The sequence below is a fragment of the Humulus lupulus genome, chromosome 7, assembly GCF_963169125.1.
Source record: "Humulus lupulus chromosome 7, drHumLupu1.1, whole genome shotgun sequence".
Lineage (NCBI taxonomy): Eukaryota > Viridiplantae > Streptophyta > Magnoliopsida > Rosales > Cannabaceae > Humulus > Humulus lupulus.
Window position 1 is genome coordinate 118,780,280 of NC_084799.1, and position 27,311 is coordinate 118,807,590.

The 27,311-nt window shown below is 37.7% G+C and overlaps 1 protein-coding gene and 1 non-coding gene across 2 annotated transcripts; one reads left to right on the forward strand and one right to left on the reverse strand.

Annotated features, from left to right (window-relative positions):
- Nucleotides 1-6,432: 6,432 nt before the first annotated feature.
- Nucleotides 6,433-13,662, forward strand: LOC133788581 (homeobox-leucine zipper protein REVOLUTA). The gene is made up of 18 exons (XM_062226104.1): nt 6,433-7,722; nt 7,877-8,042; nt 8,439-8,524; nt 8,633-8,723; nt 8,812-8,907; nt 9,036-9,149; nt 9,258-9,341; nt 9,466-9,621; nt 9,780-9,854; nt 10,493-10,599; nt 10,683-10,866; nt 11,071-11,259; nt 11,469-11,549; nt 11,988-12,122; nt 12,227-12,561; nt 12,736-12,841; nt 12,933-13,082; nt 13,180-13,662. The coding sequence occupies exons 1-18, from the start codon at nt 7,490-7,492 to the stop codon at nt 13,330-13,332; spliced, it is 2,541 nt and encodes an 846-aa protein (XP_062082088.1). The 5' UTR covers nt 6,433-7,489; the 3' UTR covers nt 13,333-13,662.
- An 8,606-nt stretch (nt 13,663-22,268) lies between these two features.
- On the reverse strand, nt 22,269-22,374 carry LOC133792856 (small nucleolar RNA R71). Its single transcript, XR_009874328.1, has one exon. It is a non-coding gene; the product is annotated as a small nucleolar RNA R71 (small nucleolar RNA).
- Nucleotides 22,375-27,311: the final 4,937 nt, after the last annotated feature.

Consider the following 27,311-nt stretch of genomic DNA (forward strand, 5'->3'; position numbering starts at 1 on the left):
TCCTCTTCCCGGACCAGCATGGCGCTAGCCGCATCTTTCGTTACAGCTAGGTAAAGAAAAAGAGGCTCTCCTGCTGTTGGTGTAGACAACACGGGTAGCTCAGCTAAGTGTGCTCTTAGGTCGAGGAAGGCACGCTCACACTCATCGGTCCACTCAAACTTTTTATTTCCCTAGAGCAGGTTATAGAATGGCAAACACTGGTCGGTTGATTTGGAAATGAACCGATTAAGGGCTGCCACCCTTCCTGTCAGACTTTGGACGTCTTTTCGCGACCGGGGTGATGGCATTTCGAGTAGCGATCTGATTGTATCGGGGTTCGCCTCTATTCCTCTGGTGTTGACTATGAAACCTAGAAATTTTCCTGACGCAACCCCGAAGGTACATTTTTGGGGATTCAGCCTGATACCATACTGTCTCAAGATCTTAAAACATTCCTTTAGATCGGGGACATGGTTATCGGCAGTTTTTGACTTGACCAACATGTCGTCAACATACACTTCCATGTTTTTCCCGATCTGATTAGCGAACATTCTGTTGACCAATCTTTGATATGTAACTCCCGCATTCTTCAGCCCGAAGGGCATGACCTTGTAACAATAAACGTTGGTTGGGGTCATGAAGCTAGTGTGTTCCTGGTCCGCAGGATTCATTACGATCTGGTTATAACCCGAGTATGCATCCATGAAGGGCATGAGCTCGTGCCCCGCAGTGGCATCCACTAATTGGTCAATTCTTGGCAAGGGGAAGTAGTCTTTGGGGCATGCTTCATTCAGATCAGAAAAATCGATGCAGGTCCGCCACTTCCCATTGGGCTTCGGGACCAAAATAGGATTGGCGACCCAGATTGGGTATTTTGCCTCGCGAATAAAGCCACATTTTAAAAGTCGAGCTACTTCCTCTTCTAGGGCCTCAGCTCGGGTTGTGCCCAGGCGCCTCTGTTTCTAGGACTTCGCAGGCATGTTTTTGTCCAAGTTAAGGGTATGCATAATGACGCTTGGGTTGATTCCTATCATGTCTTCATGAGACCAGGCGAGCACGTCTAGATTTTCTTGTAGAAATCTCAGTAGCTCCACCTTTCTCTCATTACAAAGGTTTTTCCCGAGCCTAACGACCCTCAAAGGGTCCCTAGGATCGATGTTCACCTCTTTGAGCTCTTCGATGGCTTGGAGCTCAGATTTATCTTCGCCTATCCTTGGGTCGATATCATCACTCAAAGTGATACCTACGCCATTGACTTCCTGAGGTTTTTCTATCCTAGGAATTGATCTAACTTCCTGAGATTCCTCACTTCTGTCGTGAATGGTCATCGTCTGCTGCCCGGGTTGTGATTTTCCCTTCATGGAAATGCTATAGCATTCCCTGGCAGTGAGCTTATCACCTCGGATCGTACATATCCCCGTAGAGGAGGTGAATTTGACTGCGAGGTGGCGGATAGAAGTTATGGCTTCAAATGCCATCAATGTAGGGCGGCCCAGAATTGCATTGTACGCGGTGGGACAGTCGATAACCACGAACTCGAGGAGTTTTGAGACAGTTCGGGGTCCCTCTCCCAAGGTTATTACTAACTCGATCGTCCCTATCGTTGTCGATCCTTCTCCAGAAAACCCATATAACATCATGGAGGTGGCCTTCAGCTCGGCTATAGACAACCCCATCTTCTCTAGCGTGGACCGGAACAGCAGGTTCACCAAACTCCCATTATCGACTAGCATCCTCCTAACTCTCCGGTTGGTGAGCTGGGCAGTTATGACTAGAGGATCGTTATGTGGGAACTGGACATGACTAGCGTCCTCTTTGGAAAAACTGATTGGTTGCCTCTCCAATCGCTGCTGTTTGGGTAGATGCTGCTCCGGGATAAATTCAACTTCGTTATGAGACTTCAGCTCATTGACGTACCTCTTCTGGGCACCTCTACTCGTGCCGGCCAGATGAGCGCCTCTGGAGATGGTGGTTATCTCTCCTCCTATTATAGGAGGAGGGGTATCCTGATTTACCTGGGCCCCGGGCTGATTTATCGGAGCTTCCGGGGCTTGCTGACTGGCAGGGACTCGATTTTGTGCATACTGAGCCAAAGGTCTGGCTCTGATGAGTGTCTCGATCTCGTCCTTCAAATGCCTACAATCGTCAGTGTTGTGGCCGATGTCGTTGTGGAATCGACAGAATTTGGAAGGGTCTCTCTTGGCCTTCTGATTTTTCAAAGGCTTTGGCTTTTTCCAGGGAAGGCGGGCATAATTTGCTAGGAAGATGTGCTCCCTAGAGTTCGTGAGCTCGGTATAAACCTCATAGACTGGCTTGAACTTTACCGCGGGCTTGTTCTTCTTTGGACCGTGCTATCCGCCCTTACCGCCCCCCTTTCTCTTGCCTTCACCCCCTTGGTTATTCTAGGCAACGGTTTGAGTCGTTTTCACGACATCCGTTTTCGCTCCAACGGGCTGATCAAGGGTTTGGCTGGTTCCCACGACCGATGCTCGCGCCTCTTCCAAGTTTATCCATTCCTGGGCCTTGTTCAAGAATTCATCCACGGTGCTGACACCTCTCCTCTAGATTTCTTTCCACAACCCGCCCCCAACAAGGATTCCAGTCCCCATAGCCATGAGCTTGGAACTATCGTCTGCGTCCCTAGCTCGAGCCGCAACGTTTGCGAACCTGCCCAGGTAAGCTTTTAAGGGTTCCCCGAGCTGTTGCTTCACGTTCGCCAGGGTGTCTGCTTTGACGCGAGTCTCTTGAGAGGCTCAGAACGCCTCTTGAAATCGGTAGAGAAATTCTTCCACGAGCTAATCGACTGTTTTTTACACTGCTTGAACCACTGCCTAGCTGGCCCGATTAAGGTCGAAGGGAATATCAAGCATCTCAGCTTGGGGCCAATATTATGGGCCATCATTAGGGTATTGAGCATACCCAAGTGATCTGACGGGTCCCCGTCCCCATTGAATTTTGATAGATGGGGCATCCGGAAACCAGGCGGGTACGTCGTGGCTGCTATGTTGGGGGCAAAAAGCTCGAGCTCGTCTCCTGAGTCGTACTCGGGCTTGCCCTTTTCAGACAAGAGTTTCTTCATTAGCTCCTCCATCTGAGCTAACCTTTCTAGGGCCTGGTCCTTGATCCCTTGGTTGTTCTGGGGTTGTTCAACAGCTCCCGTTCCATTGTACGCATTAGGCAGGTTATTGTCCCTCCAAGCTTGAGCTTGGTTTGGCAGGACATTCCCACTGTCACGTATTTCGGAAGGACCATCCTCTCGGCGAGTATGACTTTCATTTCTGGTCAGATCCCCCCTCTGCGAATTGAGGTGGTCTCGAAGGTCGGTTCTCGAGGCGGCCCGAGGGCTTTGCGCCGAACTTAGACGATTGCGCAGGTCTCCATCGGATCTGCCACTTTGGTGGTTCTCAGTCCAATAGCTCCCATTGGAACAGCTTGGAGCCTGCTGCCTAGGGTGAGGATCTGAGACATTCCCTCGTGCTCGCGGGCGATGGGTAGGAACGGCGGGAGGAGGATTCCTTCTGCTGCTCCCGTGCGCAGGAATATCTCGAGCAGGACGAGGAGGAGATGGGTATCTTATCGGCGAAGGGGGATGCCTAACTGGTGAAGCGATCCTAGTCCCGTCCGGCCGGATCAAACTAGCTCACGGTCGTTCTACTCTGCCACCTCTAGCTTCCTGCGCCCGACGGTCTGATCGCGGCACGGGAGGGCTGGCCGGAGCAGGTTGTTTGCGCGAGCTTTCCCCGGACCTCCTCTGCGAGCTGCCACGAGCCCTTCTAGGTGTGTTCGATGGTGGAGCCAAACTAGGAGTTGAGCTTCTGACTGACCGACTGACTTGCAGATTGGCCTTGGGAAACTCCTCAAACATAGCTTCCTGGTTATGGTGCGACATGGGCACAAAACTCGGGGTTGAGGTTCTAACCGACCGATTGGGTCTAGGCCAGCTATCCCTGCGGGACTTGTGAGTCCCGCTTTGCCTCTTTCCGACGTTAACGTCGGTTGCAAGAGGGGGTAGTCGGCCTAAGACCTCCTCGATTTGCTTACTTGCTCTGGATAGCTGACTCCTCAACTGTATGTTCTTCATTTCTATCGCCGTCAGGTAACCTGGGTTCGGATTTGGTGGTCGTGGCGCCGAACTTCCGGTGTCGTCATGGCCCATCGGCTGCTTTCCCGATCGTTGCTGGACCTCTAGGTTTGGTTCGTTGGATATGGCGGCATGGTGGGCCTCCTTCCCATCATGTTGATCCGCCTCATCACCATGCCTCGACCGAGTAACCACCATGATCAAGTTTTTGTGATAGCACTAATCTAAACGCTCTCAATGAAAGCACCAAACTGTTGACGCGGTTTTTCGCCAACATATAATTATACGAATAAAGAGAATGAATTAGTGCTAATTGATAAATCGTAATATGAAAATAATAGTAATTTAGAATGTGAAAACTAATTGAAAGGAAAAGATGGTCACTCCTTTTTTATGTGGTTCAAAGGTTAAAATCCCCCTAGTCCACCAGTCGATATTATTGATATCTTTTTACTATTTCTTACAAAGTGCTTGCTTTTCAAGAAGAAGCCAACCCCCTGCACTACTCAGGGTTTTGGTATTTATAGGAGATTCGTCTCTGAGTAGGTATTGGAGTCATCCCGTGATCTAATCATCCATCATGTCATTTACGTGACACTATTGATTAATTCCTAAACCTTACAGTGAAGTGTGGTCTAATCAATAGGTAAGGATGGGTAATGGGCCGCATGGCCCAAATCAGGTGCGGGATGTTCGAACACGCACGTTTGTACTGCGTATCCGAGAATTCAGGAATAGAACAGACACGTGATGTCTGATATATACACGTTTATATTGCGTGGTTGACTTTACAAGGATTCGGGGGTGTCAGACCTCTGATGCATCACGAGCTTAATGCAGCGCTAGCTCGTGGCTCCTACTATGCCGACACGATGGCTCCAAGGAGAAGCTAAACCATCCACCAGCTCGGGCTGGTCAGATAGGGGACCGTAACAAACAGCTCCGGGTGGACGGTTGACACGTGGCAGATCGATTTAGACCCTACTCTAGCTCGCCAGAGTGTGTGCGGATATTTAGGGCGTATATAAGTTTTTTCTAATTAGTAAGTTTTTTTAATTCTTTCTTTAATTAATGGTAAAATATTGATCAATTAAAAGTTCACAAAAATAAATAAACCCAATTATAAAAAAAAAAAGTTAAAAGTATAATTTGGCAAGGAGAAAAAAAGACTATCACCTCACCCGAACCGAACCCGACCACATCCGACCCTATTTTAGGCGAGTTCGAATATACTTCTCCCACACCCAAATCCGATCTTTCCCACCCGACACGATCTGAATCTGACAAAATCCGATAGTAATTCAGGCGAGTTCGGTAATAATTTATTCCACTCGAAACCCGAACCCGACCAACCCGCTTGTTATGCAGCCCTAACTGAAATTGTAACTCTTAAATATGTTACACATTTAAATAGTACACACTATCCAAATGTTATAATTCTCATTTTGTATGTTACAACATGTGACACTTTTTGTCACATTTATTTAATCTAAACTTTATATTATAAAATAATATAACACATCATACCAAACATAATGTTAGTGGGCAATTTATGTGCCCCCATAATATTTATTTATCTTTTTTTTTTTTTAAAGTAATATATTTATTATCTTTCAAATATACATACCAAATTATGGGTGGTCAACTTAACTCGAACCCGTTTCATTAAATTAAGAAATTTATAAGATTTTAGTTTTTTAAGAATCGAAAATTATCAACAATTATAAGATATTTAGATTCATTTGTAATTTTTTTTAGTAGGCATATAAATGTATTATTTGACCACTCATTAAGGGTACAATTAATGTTGTAAATGATGTTATTGTGAACTTGTATCGAATCAAACAATCAAACAATTGCAATAAAAAAGAGCAACAATTTAAAGAAAATTATGGATTTTGAAAAAAGATGACTACGGATGGATAACTTCAACAAAGATATAAGGTATGGCAATTTAATTCTTACGTTCATTTTTTTTAAAAGAAAGCAATAAATAGATAGGCGTATGAGGAAGGTAGATAAATATGTTTGGTTTGAAGAGTCAACAGATAAAACTGAAAAATTAAAAATTTCCCAAATTTGAAAAATAGAATTTGGATTATACATTTGTTTGTTACTGCCAAGGTAGATTTGGTTTTTAACTGGAGAGGAGTAGAGAGGCGTTTGAATGAGACAGATTGACAGAAAAACAGGCTACGACTATGACCACTGGGGGGCCTAATATGTCATTTCACTCAACACTAGGGACAACCACGTAAATGCGCCGAAATCATTTCTTCTTCTTCTTCTTCTTTTTTAAATATAATTAATTATTATTACTATTTAATAAATCTCTGGTAAGTTTGTCGATATGCGTGCACACTATACTCTCTCTCTCTCTCTCCCTCTCTAACTCTCTCTTTCTCTTTTATTCTCACTGTTTCACCACAGAGGCACAGATCACTGTCTTTCCCTCTCTTTCCTTCATTTTCTCTCATTCTCTCTCTCTCTCTCTCTTGCAAAAACTTAAAAAACAAAGCTTCTTCTTCCTCCCAATACTTTAGGCTGTTTTAATGGCTCACTCTTTGACATGATTATTATGATTAGGGTTTCGCTCTTTATTCTGGGTTGCTTGGTTTTTACCGGCTCTCTAATGCTTTAGCACATTGGCTCTTTTAGTCCTCAGGGAGCCTTAGATTCCCACCTCCTTTTTTCTTTCTTCTTGGGAAAATTTCAAGCTTTAATCTTTTTTCTGTTATTTTTTTTAAAGTTTGAGTTTCGAGTTCTTTGTCTGGGTTAGCTTAGTAGGGTTAGTCTGCGAGAAGAAAAGGGTTGGTTTATTTGTTAAAAATGTGCCCTTTTTCTAAGTTGAAAGAAAAAAGGAAGAAGAAATTAGCTCAAAATATGTATTTTTTAGAAGAAACTCAAGTGGATTTATTTTGTTTTGGGTTTTTTTTTTGACAGTGAGGGATTTGGGGTATGAGGTTTTGGTGTTTGTGGTTTCTAGTAGCCAAAATTTTACCTTTTTTTTCTAAGTTTGAAGCCACTGTGTTCTTTCCTAGCTCCATCATCAGCCAATAAACAAAGGTTTCAGAAGAATACGGACTTTGTTTTTGTGTGTGCCTGGCTATCTGTCTGTATGTGTTGCTTTTAACCCCGTTTTGGATTTTGTACCTTCAACTACAAGCTACTAGCGTTTCGACGAGAACAAGAATCTTCTGGGGTCTTAAAGCTTGACTCGTCCGTTTACGTTTTTATGCTAAGCTCTCTTCTCTCTCTTCTTTCTCTTTCTTAAGGACGGACTTTACAAGGACAAAGAATCTTTTACAAGACTAGCTAAGCCCAAAGAAAAACCAAAACAAAGCCACTAAGCTCTTTGAGGAGCTCCCTCTTTATCTCTCTCCAGCTCTCTGTAGACCTTATTTACTTGGTGGGGTTTGGAGATTAATAATGGCTATGGCTGTGGTCCAGCACCGGGAGAGCAGTAGTGGAAGTAGCATAAACAAGCACCTTGATAACGGCAAATATGTCCGATACACCGCCGAGCAAGTCGAAGCTCTTGAGCGAGTCTATGCCGAGTGTCCCAAGCCAAGTTCTATGCGCAGGCAACAATTGATCCGGGAGTGCCCCATTCTCTCCAACATCGAGCCTAAACAGATCAAAGTCTGGTTCCAGAACCGCAGGTTAGAAGATTTTATGAACTTGGTTATTATTCATTTTTGGTTTGGGATCATTAAACTCGGTATCTTTTATTAAAAATTTATTTTAATAAAAAATAAACCAGTTTAGTTTATGTCTATAAAATAAAAAATATTGGGTATTGTTTTGGTTAAACAGGTGCCGAGAAAAACAAAGAAAAGAAGCCTCGAGGCTTCAGACTGTGAATAGAAAGTTGTCAGCTATGAATAAGTTATTAATGGAGGAGAATGATCGCTTGCAAAAACAGGTGTCTCAGCTGGTCTGCGAAAATGGATATATGCGGCAACAATTGCATACCGTTAGCGTATGTTTCTATTTTTTCTGCTTATTTAAATGTTTACTGAGTTTCATAGTGCATCATTTTTTTATTATTATTTTTTTGGAATGGAAATTTTGAAGATGTGTTCTTTGGTGGGGAAATAAAGTTGCATCTATTGTTAGCGAAAAAAGGGAAAATGAAATTTTGCTTCTAGTTTCCTGAAATCATTTATAAAGAAATTGAAATTGAGTTTGACATGTAAGTAATAATGTTTCCATTTTGTTTGTTTGCACTTTTTAGCAGGTTCCAAAATTGTATGTTTGTTTTGATCTCTTGGTTGTGACTATATTCGGATACTGTCTCGTATGTATAGTTTTGCTAAGATGCTTTAAAGGTCCTATATGTGTATGTATAATATGCATAAAATTGACGTTGCTGCAGGCATCAGCGGCAACTACAGACGCAAGTTGTGACTCTGTAGCTACCACTCCTCAGCATTCTCTTAGAGATGCTAACAACCCTGCTGGGTATTCTCTCAAAACTAATGACTTTTTCTTTTGGTTTACCTATTACATGTATGGTAAATTTCCAGTATTTGTCCGGTGTTTAATCTCTTTCTACTGTACTCTTGGCAGACTCCTCTCCATTGCAGAGGAGACCTTGGCAGAGTTCCTTTCAAAGGCTACAGGAACTGCTGTCGATTGGGTCCAGATGCCTGGGATGAAGGTTTGCTTCTTCTTTTATATCTAGGAGCATTATTTTATTTGCCAAAATTATGTTATTTACATTTTCTTGTGGTTTCATTTGTTGTTAGCCTGGTCCGGATTCGGTTGGGATCTTTGCCATTTCACAAGGTTGCAGTGGAGTGGCAGCTAGAGCCTGCGGTTTAGTAAGTTTAGAGCCTACAAAGGTAATAAGAGTACTTTGGCAATAAATTGTCCAAGCTAAATGTTGTGTCTTAGCACGGATTTTAATTTCAGATGTTTTGCTGCATGTGCTTTTCAATTTTGATTAAATCAGTGGATAAATTCTCAACAGATTGCAGAGATCCTTAAAGATCGTACATCGTGGTTTCGGGATTGTCGGAGCCTAGAAGTTTTTACCATGTTTCCTGCTGGAAATGGAGGAACAATTGAACTTGTCTACACACAGGTGAACAAATAACTACTGGGATTTGTTACTTTTCATCTGAATACTAAATGTTGTTTCTTGGTTAGCCTTCATGCTCAAAGTAGTATAATGACATTAACATCAATGCAGACATATGCTCCAACAACGTTGGCTCCTGCACGAGATTTCTGGACTTTAAGATACACTACTAATCTAGAAAACGGCAGTCTTGTGGTGAGTGTCCTTGTCCTCCAATGTGTCATGCGAATTTGGTCTAACTTGTTAAATAACAATATGTTTCATTTCTGAAGGAATTTTCTCTTATAAAGGAGACTAATGTTATATTGCTGTCTTGTAGGTTTGTGAGAGATCTCTGTCTGGTTCAGGTGCTGGTCCTGATTCAGCTTCCCCTGCTCAGTTTGTAAGAGCTGAAATGCTTCCTAGTGGATATTTGATTCGGCCATGTGAGGGTGGAGGGTCAATAATCCATATAGTTGATCATATGAAACTTGAGGTCGCAGTTCTTGGATCCCTCTTAAAACTGTTTTTAGTTTTTTGTAAAACTATTAGTTGATCATCTGAAAATTTTGGTCTTACTTTTGGGCTCCCTTTTAAAACCCATTTTTTTAGTGTCTTGTATAACTTTTTATATAATATATTATCGCTTTGCAGGCATGGAGTGTGCCAGAAGTTTTGCGTCCACTGTATGAATCATCTAAAGTTGTAGCACAGAAAGTTACTATTGCGGTGAGTACAGCTTTCCTGGAGTTAGGTTTTGAGTTTTCCTTGGTAAAACTTTAATGGGAATAAGTAGCACTCGTATATCCAGGTTCCATCCTTAAACAAGTGTTCATGTGATTCTTGCTGACGTACATTTTCTCTAATCTTTCTATTGAAAACAATTGTTTGCTTGTTCATCATCTTTCTGGAATTCAGTTGGTCATTTGGTAGAACCATGTTAATGGGGATGGTATTCACAATAAATCATCTTTCTATCCTCTAAGCCTTTTATTTTCATTAGAGCTCTAAATTTTCAATATCGAAGGAGGTACTGTCCCATAGCCATGATCCTAGAGCTATGATTGTAATCCTTGTATGAAAATGGGGTTCACCACATGAGTTCACCATTGAATGCTCTACTATACTTTGCAGAAATTTCTATGAAAATGCCCAACAAGTGGATGTCAACACATTTTTTCATTTAATTGTAAATGAACTTGCTGCTACTTCTATGAGTTCTAACTTTTGTTTTATGCATTGTTCTCGACTTTCTTTTCGTTTTTTGATCTTCTTGCTTCAATGTGAAATCGAAATAAGTCCTAACCCTAAAGTTAGAACATGTGGAATAGATTGATGTTGGTATTGACTAGAATTATTTTGTAAAGGCGCTGCGCTACATCAGGCAAATAGCACAAGAAACAAGTGGTGAGGTGGTATATAGTTTGGGCAGGCAGCCTGCTGTTCTACGCACTTTTAGTCAAAGATTAATAAGGTTTGTAATGTTTTTTCTTCCTTAAGCTCTGTCCTCTCTTTTATGTTGATGATTTGTTAACTTGTGGATTTTTCATCTTTTAGAGGTTTCAATGATGCTGTCAATGGATTCAATGATGATGGCTGGTCCATTGTGACTGTTGATAGTGCTGAAGATGTTACAATTGCAGTTAACTCAGCGAAGAATTTGAGTACTGTAGCCAATCCTGCTAACTCCCTTGCATTCCTTGGAGGGGTTCTTTGTGCAAAGGCTTCTATGCTACTCCAAGTAAGTTTATATATTTCCAATGTTGGTCATATTTTCATTATGATGTCACATAGATTGTGTCTAACATGTTATTTTTATTGTCTAATCTCATTCTTCACATGATTCTAGCATGTCCTTTCTGAGAAGGGGAATTCTATTCATTCCAGCTTTTGCAGTTTTGTGGTAAAGCATCTAATGTTGTGTGTATTTCCTGTTGTCTACCAGAATGTCCCTCCTGCTGTCCTGGTTCGTTTTTTAAGAGAGCATCGCTCAGAGTGGGCCGACTTTAATGTTGATGGCTATACTGCGGCTGCATTGAAAGCTGGCTCTTATGCTTATCCAGGTATGAGGCCCACAAGATTTACTGGGAGTCAAATCATAATGCCCCTTGGCCACACAATTGAACATGAAGAGGTATGTTTTAAAAATAAGAGTTTTTGTATGCACTCTCTTGTTGTCATGCATGTTTTTATAGCAAGAGCTATTAAAAAATTTATTATCTTTTTGGGTGGAAGCACCATTTTGGGCGGAAAATTTCTTTAGATCTTGTTTTGTGAGAAATGAATCATTTTTTGTCTAGTGTGAAATATGTTGTGTACTTACAGTGCCTATTTTTGTTCCAGTTGCTTGAAGTTGTTCGACTTGAAGGACATTCGTTGGCTCAGGAAGATGCTTTTCTTTCTAGGGATATTCATCTGTTGCAGGTACTTTTTTTTCTCCCTTTAGTGAGGGCAGAATATGTTAATGGTGAAAGGCAAGATGACGTTATTTTCTATTCTTTTATGTAGATTTACCTTAATAGGCTAAAATATTATTTGGGAATGGCATCCACTATAATGCGTTCCGAAAGTAATAATTGCTCAAACACATAGTTTATGGTTTAACATGTTAAGACCTACTTGTATTTTTGAATGTGAAACATGAATCCTATATCTGTTATCTTTAATTGTGTAATTTCATTATTGCTGGACTTAGTTGACCCTCGCCTAGATATAGTGCCACTAGAAGTTTATCACTCTGTTGGTGTTAGTGATATCTGAAATATCTTGTTTTGGCGCAACAAAATAAAATGAGTTGTATTTTTTTTCTATTGCCATGAAGCTTATATGTGGTACCATAATGTGATTGTTTTGTTTTGGCAGATTTGCAGTGGAGTTGCTGACAACGCTGTAGGTGCCTGTTCAGAACTAGTTTTTGCTCCAATTGATGAGATGTTCCCAGATGATGCGCCACTGCTACCTTCTGGTTTCCGTATCATCCCATTAGAGTCAAAAGCAGTAAGTCAAATTGCACAGATCTTGGAAAAACTATTCCAATGCTTGTGGTTTTTGTTTGTTAATTAGTGTTGTTCATTTTTCCCTTGTATTATTTGCAAATGCAGTCTGATTCAAAGGATGCATTGCCTGCACATCGGACCTTGGATCTTACATCCAGTCTGGAAGTGGGTTCAGCAACAAATCTTGCGGCTGGAGATCTGTCATCTTGTCATAATGCAAGATCATTATTGACTATTGCCTTCCAGTTTCCCTTTGAGAGTAGCTTGCAGGATAATGTTGCTACGATGGCGCGCCAGTATGTTCGTAGTGTCATTTCTTCAGTGCAAAGAGTTGCAATGGCTATATCTCCATCTGGGTTAAGTCCTGGAATTGGACCAAAGCTTTCACAAGGCTCTCCAGAGGCTCTTACATTAGCTAACTGGATCTGCCAAAGCTATAGGTAAGGCATGCCTTGTTTTCCATTCATGTGCACAAAAAGTATTAAAAGTTATGATGCGAAATTTAAGCTTTGGTTTCAATATAGATTTTCCATGTTAGCTTTAATGAACCATTGGAGATATGTTATTTTTCTTTGAAGTATGTGCTAATACATCTTAACTTTTTACCTATTCAGTTACTATATGGGGTCAGAATTGGTGAGATCTGACAACTTAGGTGGTGACTCAATATTAAAGAATCTATGGCATCACCAAGATGCCATTTTGTGCTGTTCATTAAAGGTATGTTCTTTTTAAAATGTAATACTGAAGTTTCTTGTCCTGTGATATCAAAAAATAAATTACTGAAATGATCTACCATTGTCGATCACAGTCATTGCCAGTATTCATCTTTGCGAACCAGGCAGGGCTTGACATGCTAGAGACTACATTAGTGGCTCTACAAGACATTACATTGGATAAAATATTCGATGAATCCGGACGCAAGACATTGTTCACCGACTTTGCCAAATTGATGCAGGAGGTAAATTATACACAAAATTCATTAAAATGCTGACAATGATGTTGAGACATGATTTAAGGATGGCATTCTCTTACTCCTTTTGTTTGATTTGTTAAAGGGGTTCGGGTGCTTACCGTCCGGAATCTGTATGTCCACAATGGGACGCCATGTCTCATTTGACCAAGCTGTTGCATGGAAAGTACATGCTTCAGAAGATATCAACAATGTTCACTGTCTTGCCTTCTCTTTCGTAAACTGGTCTTTTGTGTGAAAACACTTGTATTCCCAACAACCACCTTTTTCCAACTTTGAATATGTTAGAAAAATGGGAATGTGAAAAAAAGAAGGAAAAGGAAAACAAAAATTAAAAAAATGTCTGAACCCATCCCAGGTTTGCATTAATATTAATTTAATTTAATTTTTACTTTATGCACCAAATTTTTTGTTTCTTTGTAAATTATTGGTTTGTGCTTTTTTTTTTTAAGTTAGATTTGTAAGAACTTGGGTCAATGGGAAGTATTACTATGGATGGGACTCAAAAGAGAAGGGATGATAAAATTTTAATGAGCTTTAATCAGCTGTACCATCTAATCTTTGGATATGATTTTCTCTTGTAGTTGCGAAGGCATTCTTGAATGTAATCAAATGCAAAGTTAGTCCTTGACGGTTGGTTATCTATGAATTTTGAAACTGGTCATCATATTAAAACAAAACGTTTAATTGAGAATACTTGTTTCAAATACTAGAATTATACCCAAAACATGTCAATCGAGAATGTTTAGTGTTAATGTCCTTTGTAGGTATTTACTAGTTTGTGATTTATATTGTTTATCCATTAAAAAAAGAATTGTATTGTTTATCCACTAAAATAACATATTTTTATTAAATAAATGATAAGAATAATATATTGAATTCAAGTTGGAAAATTCGTCGTCAATTTAGCAATTATCTTCATCCACTAAGCAAATTTAGCAAGAATGAGGCGTATGAGCAATATCATTAATCAAATCATGGAATTGTGTTGAGAAATCTGTAAATACTAATTGATTTGATTGAAGATGAATAAACCATTAAAGATTAAATAAGAGGAATTATTATTAAAATGTATAATGGCGTCAAAATTAACAAATATTTTAAAATACTTTCACTTATATATCTATTCTATTTTTTTTGTGGAAAAAATACTAAATTTTTATTAATATTTTCATTTAAATATTAATTCTTTTATTTTGATTTTGATGGAAATAATATCAAATTTTTATTAATATCAAATCTTTAAAAATAATTTTTTGTTATAAATAAAACTGATTTTATATATTTTATAAAAAATATTTAATGAATATATATGTGGTAATAATACTAAATCTTTATTAATAGTGACACTTAAATAATAAATTCAATTTTTCTTTCTAAATTTTTATATTTATTTAATTTTTATTAATTTTTTATATGCTTTTATAAATTAAAATTGATTTTATATATTTTTTTTCAAAATAATTTAAGGAATATTTACAACAATAATACTAAATCTCTACTAATATTTACCCTTAAGTATCAATTTTTTTTTTATTCTTTCTATTTTTTCCATTTAATTTTTTAGATTTTAATAATTTAAAATTGATTTTATAGATTTTAAAAATTATTCAAGGAATATTTGAAATAATTATCTTATAAAATTAGCAAATATTTAGTAAAAAAAAAGAATTAATACTTAAGTACAACTATTAATAAACATTTAATATGAGTAAAACTATTAATAAATACTTGCATTGTTAATAAATTAAAGAATAGTAGACTAGAGTTAGATAATGTAAGATAAAGTTTAGGGTCCAAAGTACTTGCACATCAAATACTCTCTCTCTCTCTCTCTCCCTTTCAATCGCTTTCTCTCTATAGCCTGATAGCCTCTGATTGTCCTCTTCCATTCTCTAGTTTTGTTATATTCTTCTTGTCCTTTGGATTATTCCATCACGTATTATTCACACCAATATCACATGTAAAAATATATTTATTTATTACAATCTTTGTTTTATTAATAATTCTTCTTTTTATGTGTGCTATTTGTTTATTTATATATTTCAATATAGAGAAAGTGGATTTATTTTTTCTCATTAGAATGGAAAGTGTGGTGACAACTAGACTATATATATGTCTTGCACATTTGATTAGTTTTATGCATTAACAAATTGAGAAGAGTTTTTTTTTTGAGTGGGAAGTTAATAATATTTGCAATAATAATCCTCGCATCTATATGATTCATATATATATATATATAATGCATGTATATTTGGAGATATATATGGTAAAATTAAGAATTTGAAGCATATTATAATTAAGGCAGTAATGGTGTTTTAGTACCAAACATAATAGCTTTGGCTCCTCATCACTGATCCGAAGAGCAACACTTGAACTTTTTGTCGTGTTGGTGAGGAACAATAATGCATAGGTTATCGCATTCTTATTATCATTATTACTTTTGTTTGAGTCTTCTTATCATTACATGTTTTCTACATTCCAAATTAACCTGCCCACCTAAAACTTTTCTCTTCTTTTCTTTCTGATATATATATATATATTTATATACATTTATATTCTGAACTAGCTAGCTTGTGAACTTTTAATCATCATTAGCCTACATAACTGAGTAATTATCGATCTTTTTCATTCTTACGTTTCACCATTTGAGAGGTCCATTATTATTATTATTATTATGGTAGAATTTCTGGATTAATGATAAAAGAATTTAACCAGTAACTTGGGTATTTCCTTTTATTTTTATATTCCTTTATTTGAAAGTTAAAATTTACTAGCAAACAATAGATAATATGAATAATGAAAACATAGCAATGAGGATCTATATCTAATATATGTATATAATTAAATCACAATAGAAAGCATTTCATTGAACCCCTGTTTCGCCAATGGATGGCGTCTTGGCAAGGTGTGCTACATATTAAATAAAAAAGTATTTATATACATGGCATATAATAAATATATTATTATTGATATATATGTAGCAAATGTTAAGATATGAAGAGAGTTTTTTTTTTTTTTTTTTAAGAGTAGAAAAATAATACATTTAACATCTCTCATATATAATGATATTGTTTTATTACGTACGTGTACGTGAGCGTGAAGTAACATCATGGGAAGAAAAAGCTGGCGGAGCAATGATGAAAATAAAATGTGTCATACATATTAATTATATATATAAATGGTAAGGTCGACCATATATGTGAGAATGAATTAGTAGTTTCTAGTCCAATATTTGGTATTTAATGCATGGAAATTATAGAGAGATATGTTCTGCATGCGTGGCGGTACAGACAGTGGAATGATAATGAAAACAAAACTGTGATATCAACTGAGAATGACGCAAACATCTATGTTCAAAATGTGATCTCTACTACTCTATAATAGGAAATTTCATGATTTATGCACGGGAACACTCACTAATTCAAAAATATAATAAAATTATGTGCCATCTGAAAATAAGCATTTTTAATTTTTTTTTTTTATTTTACTATGATAACCCTCTCATTAACTCTTTTCTTTCTCTCTTAACCTATCTCTCACACTCTCTATTCTTCTTTCTGATATGAGGACATCACCACCACTACCTCATCATTGAAACTTTTTTTCTCACTCAAAAATTGTTTCTCTTTATCATTTCTCTTTAGGATCTCTACCCATGACTATCCTTTGGATTGAAGCACCATTGAAACACCTACCCGATTAACACCACCATTGAAAGACTCGTCAAAATTGTGTGTTCTACATACAAATCTTAATATTTTACATGATATAATTTTGTAGATCTCGAAAAAAATACCAAAATGAAAAAAACAAAACGGACAATTGAGTGAAGATATGAACCTCCAAAGTTTTGTCAAATTTTAACACAGAGCATCAAAATTGCATCGATTTTGCATCGTGGCCAAAAATCAAGTTTTCATGATTGCATCGCAAGAGCATCGAAACAACATCAATTTTGTATGGAAATTGCACCGATTTTGCATAAAAATAGCATTGTTTTGGCCAAAAATCAAGTTTTCATGATTGCATCGCAAGAGTATCGAAACAACATTGATTTTGTATCGAAAAAGCATCGATTTTGCATCGAAAAAGCATCGTTTTGACCAAAAATTAAGTTTTCATGATTGCATCGCAAGAGCATCGAAACAACATCAATTTTGTATTATTTGGCAAAAAAAAAAAGTTTTTATGACTGCAACGATGCAAAATTGATGCTCTTTCGATACTCTTGCGATGAAATAATGAAAACTTGGATGCTTTTTCGATACAAAATTGATGCTGTTTCGATGCTCTTGCGATGCAATCATGAAAACTTGATTTTTGGCCAAAACGATGCTTTTTCGATGCAAAATCGATGCCATTTCGATACAAAATTGATGTTGTTTCGATGCAATCATGAAAACTTGATTTTTGGCAAAAACGATGCTTTTTCGATACTCTGCGCTGAAATTTGTCAAAAATTTTGGAGGTTCATATCTTTTCACTCACATGTCAGTTTCAGATGATTTTTTTTCTTTTAAAATTTTGGTATTTTTTCGAGATCTACAAGATTAGACCATGTAAAATCTTAAATTTTGTATGTAGAACACACAATTTTGACGAGTCCTTCAATGGTGGTGCTAATGGGGGTAGGTGCTTGAATGATGCTTCGATCTAAAGGATGGTCATGGGTAGAGATCCGAAGGAGAAATGATAGAGAGAAACAATTTTTGAGTAAGAAAAGGAGCTTCAATGGTGAGGTAGTGGTGGTGGTGGTGATGGTGTCGCCATAGTAGAGAGAGGAATAGAGAGTGTGAGAGAGAAAGAGAAGAGTTAATGAGAGGGGCATTATAGTAAAAAAATTCAAAACAAGCCTATTTTTAGGATGCCACATAATTTTGTCATATTTTTGAATTAGTGTGTTATTATGAACAAAACATGAAATTTTCCCTATAATATGTTTATATATATATATATATTTATATACTTACATTTATATAGGACTTTGATTCCAACCCGGCTTGTATTACAGCGGGTTGGATAACGCTCGTAATTTTTTTTTTGATAGTTTTATATTTTATGTATTTTATTGTGATAGTACTGAATATTGGGTACACACTATTGAACTATTATGAAAAATCTTGAGAAATTATAGTAAATGACCCAAAACAAGGGCATCAAGATGCTAATGTACTCATTTTTTTAATTGTAGAGAAATGACACTTTTCAAAATTGATTACCTAAATTGCCATTTTCTATAACTTTTTTATTTATATAGGAGCACATGACTTTAAAATAGTGGTATATGTATATTAGTTTTTTGTTTAATTAGTTTTTATTTTAAAATTATATTGATTTTTTAAATTTTTTATGGGTTGTTGGCATATTATTTTCTAAGTAGTGTATAGGTTTTATGTGGTATGATATATCATTTTTTTATGATATTTAGTTTCTATCTTATTATACATAATGGTAGTACATAATTTTGTATCATGCTATATACATTTTACTGGTAGTATATAATTTTGTTAGTATAGTATATACATTTTTTAGTAACAATTTTGTATGTTTTGTTGGTATATTATTTTTCAACTCAGTATATGTATTTTGTGGTATGATATATCATTCAACAACCCATAAAAAATGAAAAAAAATCAAAATAACTTTAAAATAAAAACAAATATACATATACCATAATATTAAAATATTTAAAATAAAATAGTAATTTGCTAAAGGGTATATTTGGTAATATATAATATTAAAAAATGGTTAGACTATTGTAACACCTCATGTCACTATGGCTGCTTTTTGGAATGACGACTGACCCTACAAACCAACACGAGTCTTTCCAGCGTGCTTTGTCCTCACTCGCACGCTTTCTGGAAAAACTTCCCAGAAGGTCACCCATCTTGAGATTACTCCAGGTCAAGCACGCTTAACTTTTGAGTTCTCAAGTGATGGCCTACCGAAAAGAAGATGCATATTGTTGATATAGGTAGTACCCATCAATATAATTAAGCCCTCTTCAACTGTATAGTCCCATACCTACACAGTCTTAGAATCATCACACTTGACCTGCCCCAGGCGGTGTGGGATTGCACAACTTTTATCCGGTCTTTCCCCTTGTGGATCACGAGATTCTGACTATCACAACTATTTTACTACAAAATTAAAAATATAGATATTTACTTACTTTTATACATTTGCACAAAACCCCTATTTATAGGTTCAAGTCCACCATAAGGTAAATAATAGAAATAAAATAGGAAGTAACCGGTTTTGGTCACCAGATTGTAGTTTTTAGATTAAAAAATTTATTTTTAATGAGGACCTAAATGTCATTGTAAGTTGCACATAATATTTTATTGGTAAATTAAGGGTGTATTTTGTAATTCCCCTAATATGACTAGGCATACATATTTGTCAATTGCATGCATTGTAAAACAGTAGTGCACATTAAAGATGCTATAAAGCACAAAATTTTCAATTATTTTACACAATTGTTAAACTAAGTATCACAATACTTTAATTCTTCATGGAGAAGTTTTAAAAGACCTGGAATGCATAAGAAAAATTGAAAGAACTCACAGCCCCTCTCACACGCTTATTGCAGCACAATTAAAAATTCTCACATGATATTAACCATATCATCCTTATTCCCAGCTTGCTCATCTTTTTTGGCCGTTCCTCCGCGCGGATCTGACCTTTCTAAAGAAAGCATAACCGAACTCAAAATGATATCATTTATATTATCAAATGCAATTATATAAAAATAAGTACCTGCTAGCTATGGTTAAAATAAAGCTACTTTGGTGACCCATTTTTTCGTCAACTCAACAAAGACAAGAAAAGAAACAAGAAGTATTAATTTTTACGTGGTTCGACCATTAACAAGGCCTAGTCCATGAATTACTTGTATTATCGGAGGAAACTCACCGAAATAGTAAGTTCCTTTACGGTTACAACTTGGGCAGAGGATAGTCTTGCACCAAGGCCAAATGTTACGCTCAGAATACTCAAAAATCTCGGTCCTCTTGACAACTCTTGAATAAAGAGTTATTTCATGTGCTTTTGAACTTATAATTGTGAAAAAAAATAATGGGTGATGTTAGTTTATTTTTAGCTTTTGTAGCGAATTTTGATGTTTTCATTATCTTAATTAAGTTTAATTTTTTTTTTTTAGTTTTTAATAGCTATTGGGTTAAAGGTAATAGTTTCATGGATAAATATTCACACAAGGAGTGAACTAACATGTGAAACTATTTTGATTCAATTTTGTTGTTGATGGCTAAATTATCAGGTTTGCTGCAGCAAAACAGAAGCATTTTGATCAGGCAGCTTTTGGGCTCATGGAACACGTGGCAATCAATGGGTAAGCTGAAAATTTTGGCTGAGGTGGCAAGGTCAGAAATAATTAGTCAACATACTGGAGAAAAGGACAAAAGAGAAATGAGGAAGTCATGTTTTTTGAGAAAAAGGGGCAATATGGTACTTTTGGAAAGAAATGACAAAACCTAGAATACAAAAAAGAAGGCATCAGCCGTAATATGAAGGTAGCAGCTATTTTTGGAAAAAACCAGCAAGCAAAAGAAAAGAGAAAAACTCAGAATATCAACAAGGAAGAAGGAGGACAAACAAAGAAAGCTCAAGCATCATTTTGGATTTGTTCTTTCTTCTCTTCCTAAACTTTATTTTATCATTTTCTGAGTTGATTTATAAATCTGAATATTATGGGTTGTTTTGATTGTGGATTAATGTTTATGAACTCAGCCATGAACTAATTTTTAGGTGGCTTGAATTGTTGATGAACCCTATGTTATAGTCTATCAATTTCTTGCACTTTATTTTAGTAAAATCTCCTTTGTTCATTCAAGTGTGCTTATATTAATTTCTTGTTGTTGTTTGGCCAGCAATGACAAGTTATTTAATTATGTTTAATGCTGGAAAGATTAAATGTAATGGGAAAAGCTTGGATGACACAAGTCATAATCTAGGTTAGGTTATGTTAGTAAGTAACATAGGGATATGTTATTTGCCTTGTGTAACTTTTGAGAATTGAACTTTGAATTGCATTCTTAAATCTGATTTTGCATAGGAATATGTTTAATTATGTAGAAGAATTAATGTCATAAAATTTGGGAAAGTTTTATGAGTGTTTAAATGAATTCTTGTTAACCTGGGAGTTTTGCTAGAATATTGCTGCCGCAATCTATCCGCAATTTGTTCAGGATGATTAATATAGGGGAATTCAATAATTCAAGTCCATTTTGCAATCCATATATTTCTCTCAATTTTCTTGTTCAGTTCAGTTTTTAAATTCAGTAATTCCATCTTTTTAATATTTTGTTTAGCCTAAAAACAACCCATTTGATTTTTAGTACTTATAAGTTGTTTAGTAATTGTTTTGCTTATTTTTGTATTTTGCAATCCTTGTGGAGACGATTTACCTATCATTATATTACTTGTGTGATTACGTGCACTTGCGTATTTAAAATCAAATATTAAATTTATCACAACAAGTTTTTGGCGCCGTTGCCGGGGATTGGAATTAGAAATTTTAGTAATATCAATTACTTGCAATTTAATTTTTTTCTTTGTCGAGCTGACTTTGTTTGCTTGCCCTTGTGTTTTCTCAGGTGATTTACTGTATGAACGAACAAGAAGACATTGAACTAGCTCCTATTGACCCTGAGATTGAAAGAACAGTTAGAAGAAGACTAAGGGAACAATGGGCTCAAAGCAACCTTAATATGGCTAAAGAGGTTGAAGGAGTTGAGGGTGCTAATAATGTCACTAACGCAATTGCTATGGCTGATGATAGAGATAGAGCCATAAGGGAGTATGCTGCCCCCATGTTCAATGAGCTTAATCCGGGCATTGTTAGGCCTGAAATTCAAGCACCCCAATTTGAGTTAAAGCCCGTGATGTTCCAAATGCTGCAAATAGTGGGTCAATTTAGTGGGCTGCCTACTGAGGATCCTCATCTTCATCTCCGTTCATTTTTGGAGGTGAGTGATTCTTTCAAGCTACAAGGAGTGAGTGACGAGGCCCTAAGGTTGAAATTGTTTCCTTTCTCTTTGAGGGATAGAGCTAGAGCTTGGCTAAACACCCTTCCTCCCGACTTGGTGACTACATGGAATGAGTTGGTTGAAAAATTCTTGATGAAGTACTTCCCTCCTACCAAAAATGCACAGTTTCGCAATGAAATTATGTTATTTCAGCAGTTGGAAGATGAATCATTTTGTTAAGCTTGGGAGAGATTCAAGGAGTTATTGAGAAAGTGCCCACCCCATGGGATTCCGCATTGTATACAAATGGAAACATTCTAAAATGGGCTCAATTCTTCCACTCGCATGATGTTAGATGCTTCAGCTAATGGGGCTATTCTCTCTAAGTCCTACAATGAAGCCTATGAGATTTTGGAGAGGATAGCTAGCAACAATTATCAATGGTCCAATGTTAGAGCCTCAACAAGTTGAAAAGTGGCTAGTAGACTTGAAGTGGATGCATTGACAACTTTGATCGCTCAAGTTTCTTCAATGAATAACCTTCTCAAGAACATGAGTTTGGGGGGAATGGTACAACCAGCTGCCATGAGACAAGTTGCCGATGTATCTTGTGTTTATTGTGGAGATGGGCACGCATTTGAGAGTTGTCCTTTGAATCCCGCTTCAGTCTGTTATGTGGGGAATCAAAATGCCAACCGAAATAACCCATATTCGAACTCTTACAATCCGGGGTGGAGGCTGCATCCAAACTTCTCATGGGGGGGGGGGGGGGGGGGGGGTCAAGGAGCTAGTTCAAGTGGAGCACCAATGCAAAGCAAGCCTACATATCCACCGGGGTTTTCTCAACAACAACAAAGAGCTCAACTGTAATGCCCCGGATTCCCTAATATGGTTTAATGGCTGGTTTAGTAGGCCAGGAGGGCCATAACTGTTTAATTATGCCATTAAATGAATTTATGCATGTTTATGAGAATTATATTATAATATGATGTTAAATGCATGCATGTGGGTTCACATTTGTTTATAGGGGTGTTTTGGTAATTTGGCCCGTTGAGGGCATAATTGTATATTTGTTTGCATGTCAATGATATATTGTGAGGCCACATTATGATGTGGATTGGTTCGAGTATTTCGGCATGAGACAATCTTTAGGTATAATTTATTGGTTTGGTCATAACAGGTTTAAGCTCGGGGCTCGGGGTGAGTCTCGGGGTGCTTTTAATGATTAGAGCGTTACCGGGAATTATAGGGTAACGGGATATGAATTATTGGTGTTTGAGAATATTGAGATTAGCGGGAATTGGGAAGCGTTAATTATGATTAACGAGGTAAGTGGAAAGTACCAATTTTACCCTTGGAATGATTTTAGAAACCTTAAGTGACCTAGGGGCATTTAGGTCATTTGGATTTGGATTTATATGACTTTAGATGGCTGTAGAGAAAACAGAGCAAAACAGGGTTTTACTTCTCCTTCCCGTACATCATTCTCCACCATTTCTCCTTTGGAGTTTTTGAGCTCAAAGTGAGGTTTCAAGCTATGAAATCAAGGGGCTGGGTTTGTAGACTTGGTTCAGCCATTGAAGGAGGTTCAAACTCGGATTTGAGGTGAGTTCAGCCATAAGTTTCTAGTTTTTACTTTGTTTTAGTTTAAGATTTCAGTTTGTGATTTCTTGATGATAGTTTGGATTTATGGAGGTTTTGATTGATGTTTAGCTTGGGTTTTGATGAGGGTGAGTTATAGGTGATGTTTAGAGGTTGAATTGAGTGTTTGGAGGAGGTTTGGAGCTGGTTTGAAGGCTTGGTTCCAAGGGAAAACACAGGGGAGGTCGAGCTGGTGCGTGTTGGATTTTTGGCTGGTCTGGGTATTGAGTCGCGGCATGGCTGTGGTGTGCCGCGGCCCATGGTGTTTGATAGAGAGGGCCGCCTCTATTTGAGGGGCACGCCGCGGCGCAGCTGGGGAGGGCTGCGGCTCTTAGTGGCTTTTTGGCCAGAATTGTGTTTTTAGCTTGGGGATTCAAGCCTTAGGCCTCGGGGTCGAACCTATTACCCGGTTGAGTAGTGTGTGATGTCTCGGAGGCTAGGTTTTGGTTTGGGAACCCCTTTGTTATCATTTTCATTGATGAATCCTATATTTTGGTTATGACCAGGTGACCGTCAAGGAATTTAAAGATTGATCATTCTCAGGGGTCGTTCTTATAATAACTTTCACTCGAACCAGAGGTAAGAAAACAGTGTATGAATACAGTTGCACCCTATATATGTATATGACATGCATGGTTTGTTACTGAAGCATGTTGGTTGATATATGTGGACATGAATTGCATATTAAATGTGAGTGAATGTTGATTACTTGTTTATGGCACTGACTAGTCAGGGACACTGACCCAAGAGTAAGAAATGGCAGAGCGTTATGAACGCCGGGCCAAATGAAGATTAGATCTAATTGATATCAGCATTGAATGGCTCTATGGCATTAATCCTGGACCGACCCTAAAGTCGATGAACTCATAAGCGCTTGGCTAGTCTACGACTAGTACTCAAAGCCAGGGCATATGGCCCCGGTGACTGGTGTCACATGGCTAGGGAACGATGTTCCAAGGGTATGACTCTATGGTCATGAGAAAAGTTATGTTGGTGACCATTCACCATAGACCTATCCTGATCGAACTTATGAAAGGATAACTTACAGTTAAGCCCTGGTGACCCTATCATCACATGGCTAAAGGGAGTTGTACCCACTTTTGTGACTTTTGCTACTGTCACCTATCTGTTTTGGACTGATAGTCCTAAATGATTATTATGATCATTGTTGATATTATATCATGCTTTACTGTGTTTTCTTGCTGGGCCTTGACTCATGGGTGCTATGTGGTGCAGGTAAAGGGAAAGAGAAGCTCACCCAACCTTGAGTGGAGAGCTTAGGTGGTGTTGTGTACATATGCGGCTGCTTGACCACCACGGCCAAGGAGTTCTCAGAGGGACTAGGGGTTTACCCTATTTTTGCCGCTTAGGTCGGCAGGGATTGTAAATTGAAACATTAGCGACCATTTTGTACTTTAAACAACTTGTAAACGTTTTTAATGGCTCATGAGCAGTTTATATACTTAATGCAAAGTATCCTTTCCCTTTTTACTGGTTTTTACACCTTAACCTAATAATAACACTTAGATCACGTTTTTAACCAGGGGACTCCGGTAGCGAGTCAAATTTCCGGTTCACTGTTCACCGTAACTGTTCTGGGGTAGCCAGGGCGTTACATCAACCACCTCCTTCTCAAGTGTCTCAATCAAGCTCTATGAAGAGTTTAATGAAAGAATATATGGCCAAGAATGATGTGTGATTAAGAGCTAAGCGGCATCCTTGAGGAACCTAGAGATTCAATTGGGGCAGCTAGCTAATGAGCTAAGGAATAAACCACAAGGCACTTTTCCTAGTGATACTGAAAACCCAAGGAAAGATGGTAAGGAGCATTGCAAGGCGGTTACCTTGAGGAGTGGTAAAAATATGGAATTGACTGAGGAGAATTGTACTAGAAATAGCGAGCCCACTTTAATCCAAAGTAGTGTGGACAAGGGAGACAAAGCTATGAATTCAAAAGTTTTAATTGCTGATCCTGAAGCAATTGCTGCAGCAATTCCTCCGCAAAATGCTACGAAAGCCTATAAGCAAGCCACCTCCACCATTTCCTCAGCACATTCAAAATCAGCAATAAGATGGTCAATTCTGGAGATTTTTAGATGTTTTGAAACAACTTCACATCAATATACCGTTGGTGGAAGCTTTGGAGCAAATGCCCAACTATGTGAAGTTTTTGAAGGATATTTTAACTAAATAAGAGGAGGCTTGGTGAATTTGAAACAATGGTGTTGACTGAAGGTTGTAGTGCTATATTGAAGAGTAAAATTCCTCCTAAATTGAAGGATCCGGGCAGCTTCACAATTCCTTGTTCTATTGGTGGTAGAGACGTTGGTAGAGCACTTTGCGACTTGGGGGCTAGTATCAATTTGATGCCCATGTCAATTTTCAAGAAGTTGGGGATTGGAGAAGCAAGACCAACCATAGTCACTTTGCAATTAGCAGATCGTTCTATGGCACACCCAGAAGGAAAAATTGAAGATGTTCTTGTACAAGTTGATAAATTCATTTTTCCGGCTGATTTCATCATTCTTGATTATGAAGCAGATAAAGATGTTCCTATTATCTTGGGTAAGCCATTTATAGCTACCGGGAGGACCTTGATTGATGTAAAAAAATGGGAGCTTACTATGAGGGTGAATGACCAACAAGTGACTTTCAATGTGTTCAACGCTATGAAGTTTTCAGATGAGGTTGAAGAATGCTCTAGGCTAAGTGTAATTGAGTCTATTGTCGCTGCAAAATTCCACAAGGAAGCTTTTAAAGATGGAAGGGGGTGAGGTCGCTTGAAGAGCTTGAAGACTTAAGTGAAGAGGAAGAAAGCCAAGTTACATGGGTGGAGTCAAAGCAGCCCTTTGCTAAAGTTAGGAGGCCTTTTGAGTCATTGGACTTGTCAGAAAGGAATTTTAAGCCTCCTAAGCCTTCTATTCAAGAGCCACCAAAATTAGAGTTGAAGCCTTTGCCTAGTCACTTGAAGTATGCTTATTTGAGAGATAATGAGACCTTACCTGTGATTATTTCAGCCATGTTAGGAGCTGAAAAAGAGAGTTTGTTGCTGGCTGTTTTGAAGAAGTATACAAGGGCCATTGGTTGGACCATAGCGGATATCAAGGGTATAAGTCCCTCATTTTGTATGCATAAAATTCTGTTGGAGGATTGTTGTAATAATTCTGTTGAGCAGCAGCGAAGGCTTAATCCTATCATGAAGGAACTAGTTAGAAAAGAGATAATTAAGTGGCTTGATTATGGAATTGTTTACCCAATTCCCGATAGTTCTTAGGTCATCCCAATTCAGTGTGTTCCTAAGAAAGGTGGAGTCACGGTGGTGGCTAATGACAATAATGAGTTGATTCCCACAAGACAAGTGACGGGGTGGTGTGTTTGTATGGACTATCGAAAGTTGAATAAGGCTACTCGTAAAGACCACTTCCCGCTGCCATTCATTGATCAAATGCTTGATCGGTTGGCGGGAAAGGAGTTTTATTGTTTCCTTGATGGGTATTCAGGCTATAATCAGATTTTCATCGCGCTAGAAGACCAAGAGAAGACTACCTTTACTTGTCCTTATGGAACCTTTGCCTTTAGAAGGATG

Bases quoted from the DNA above. Each gene is read 5' to 3' on its own strand.
- LOC133788581 (XM_062226104.1), top strand. From the start codon at position 7,490: ATGGCTATGGCTGTGGTCCAGCACCGGGAGAGCAGTAGTGGAAGTAGC. The intron at 8,908-9,035 runs GTAATAAGAGTA...AATTCTCAACAG, and splicing joins TAAGTTTAGAGCCTACAAAG to ATTGCAGAGATCCTTAAAGA. The intron at 9,855-10,492 runs GTGAGTACAGCT...TATTTTGTAAAG, and splicing joins CACAGAAAGTTACTATTGCG to GCGCTGCGCTACATCAGGCA.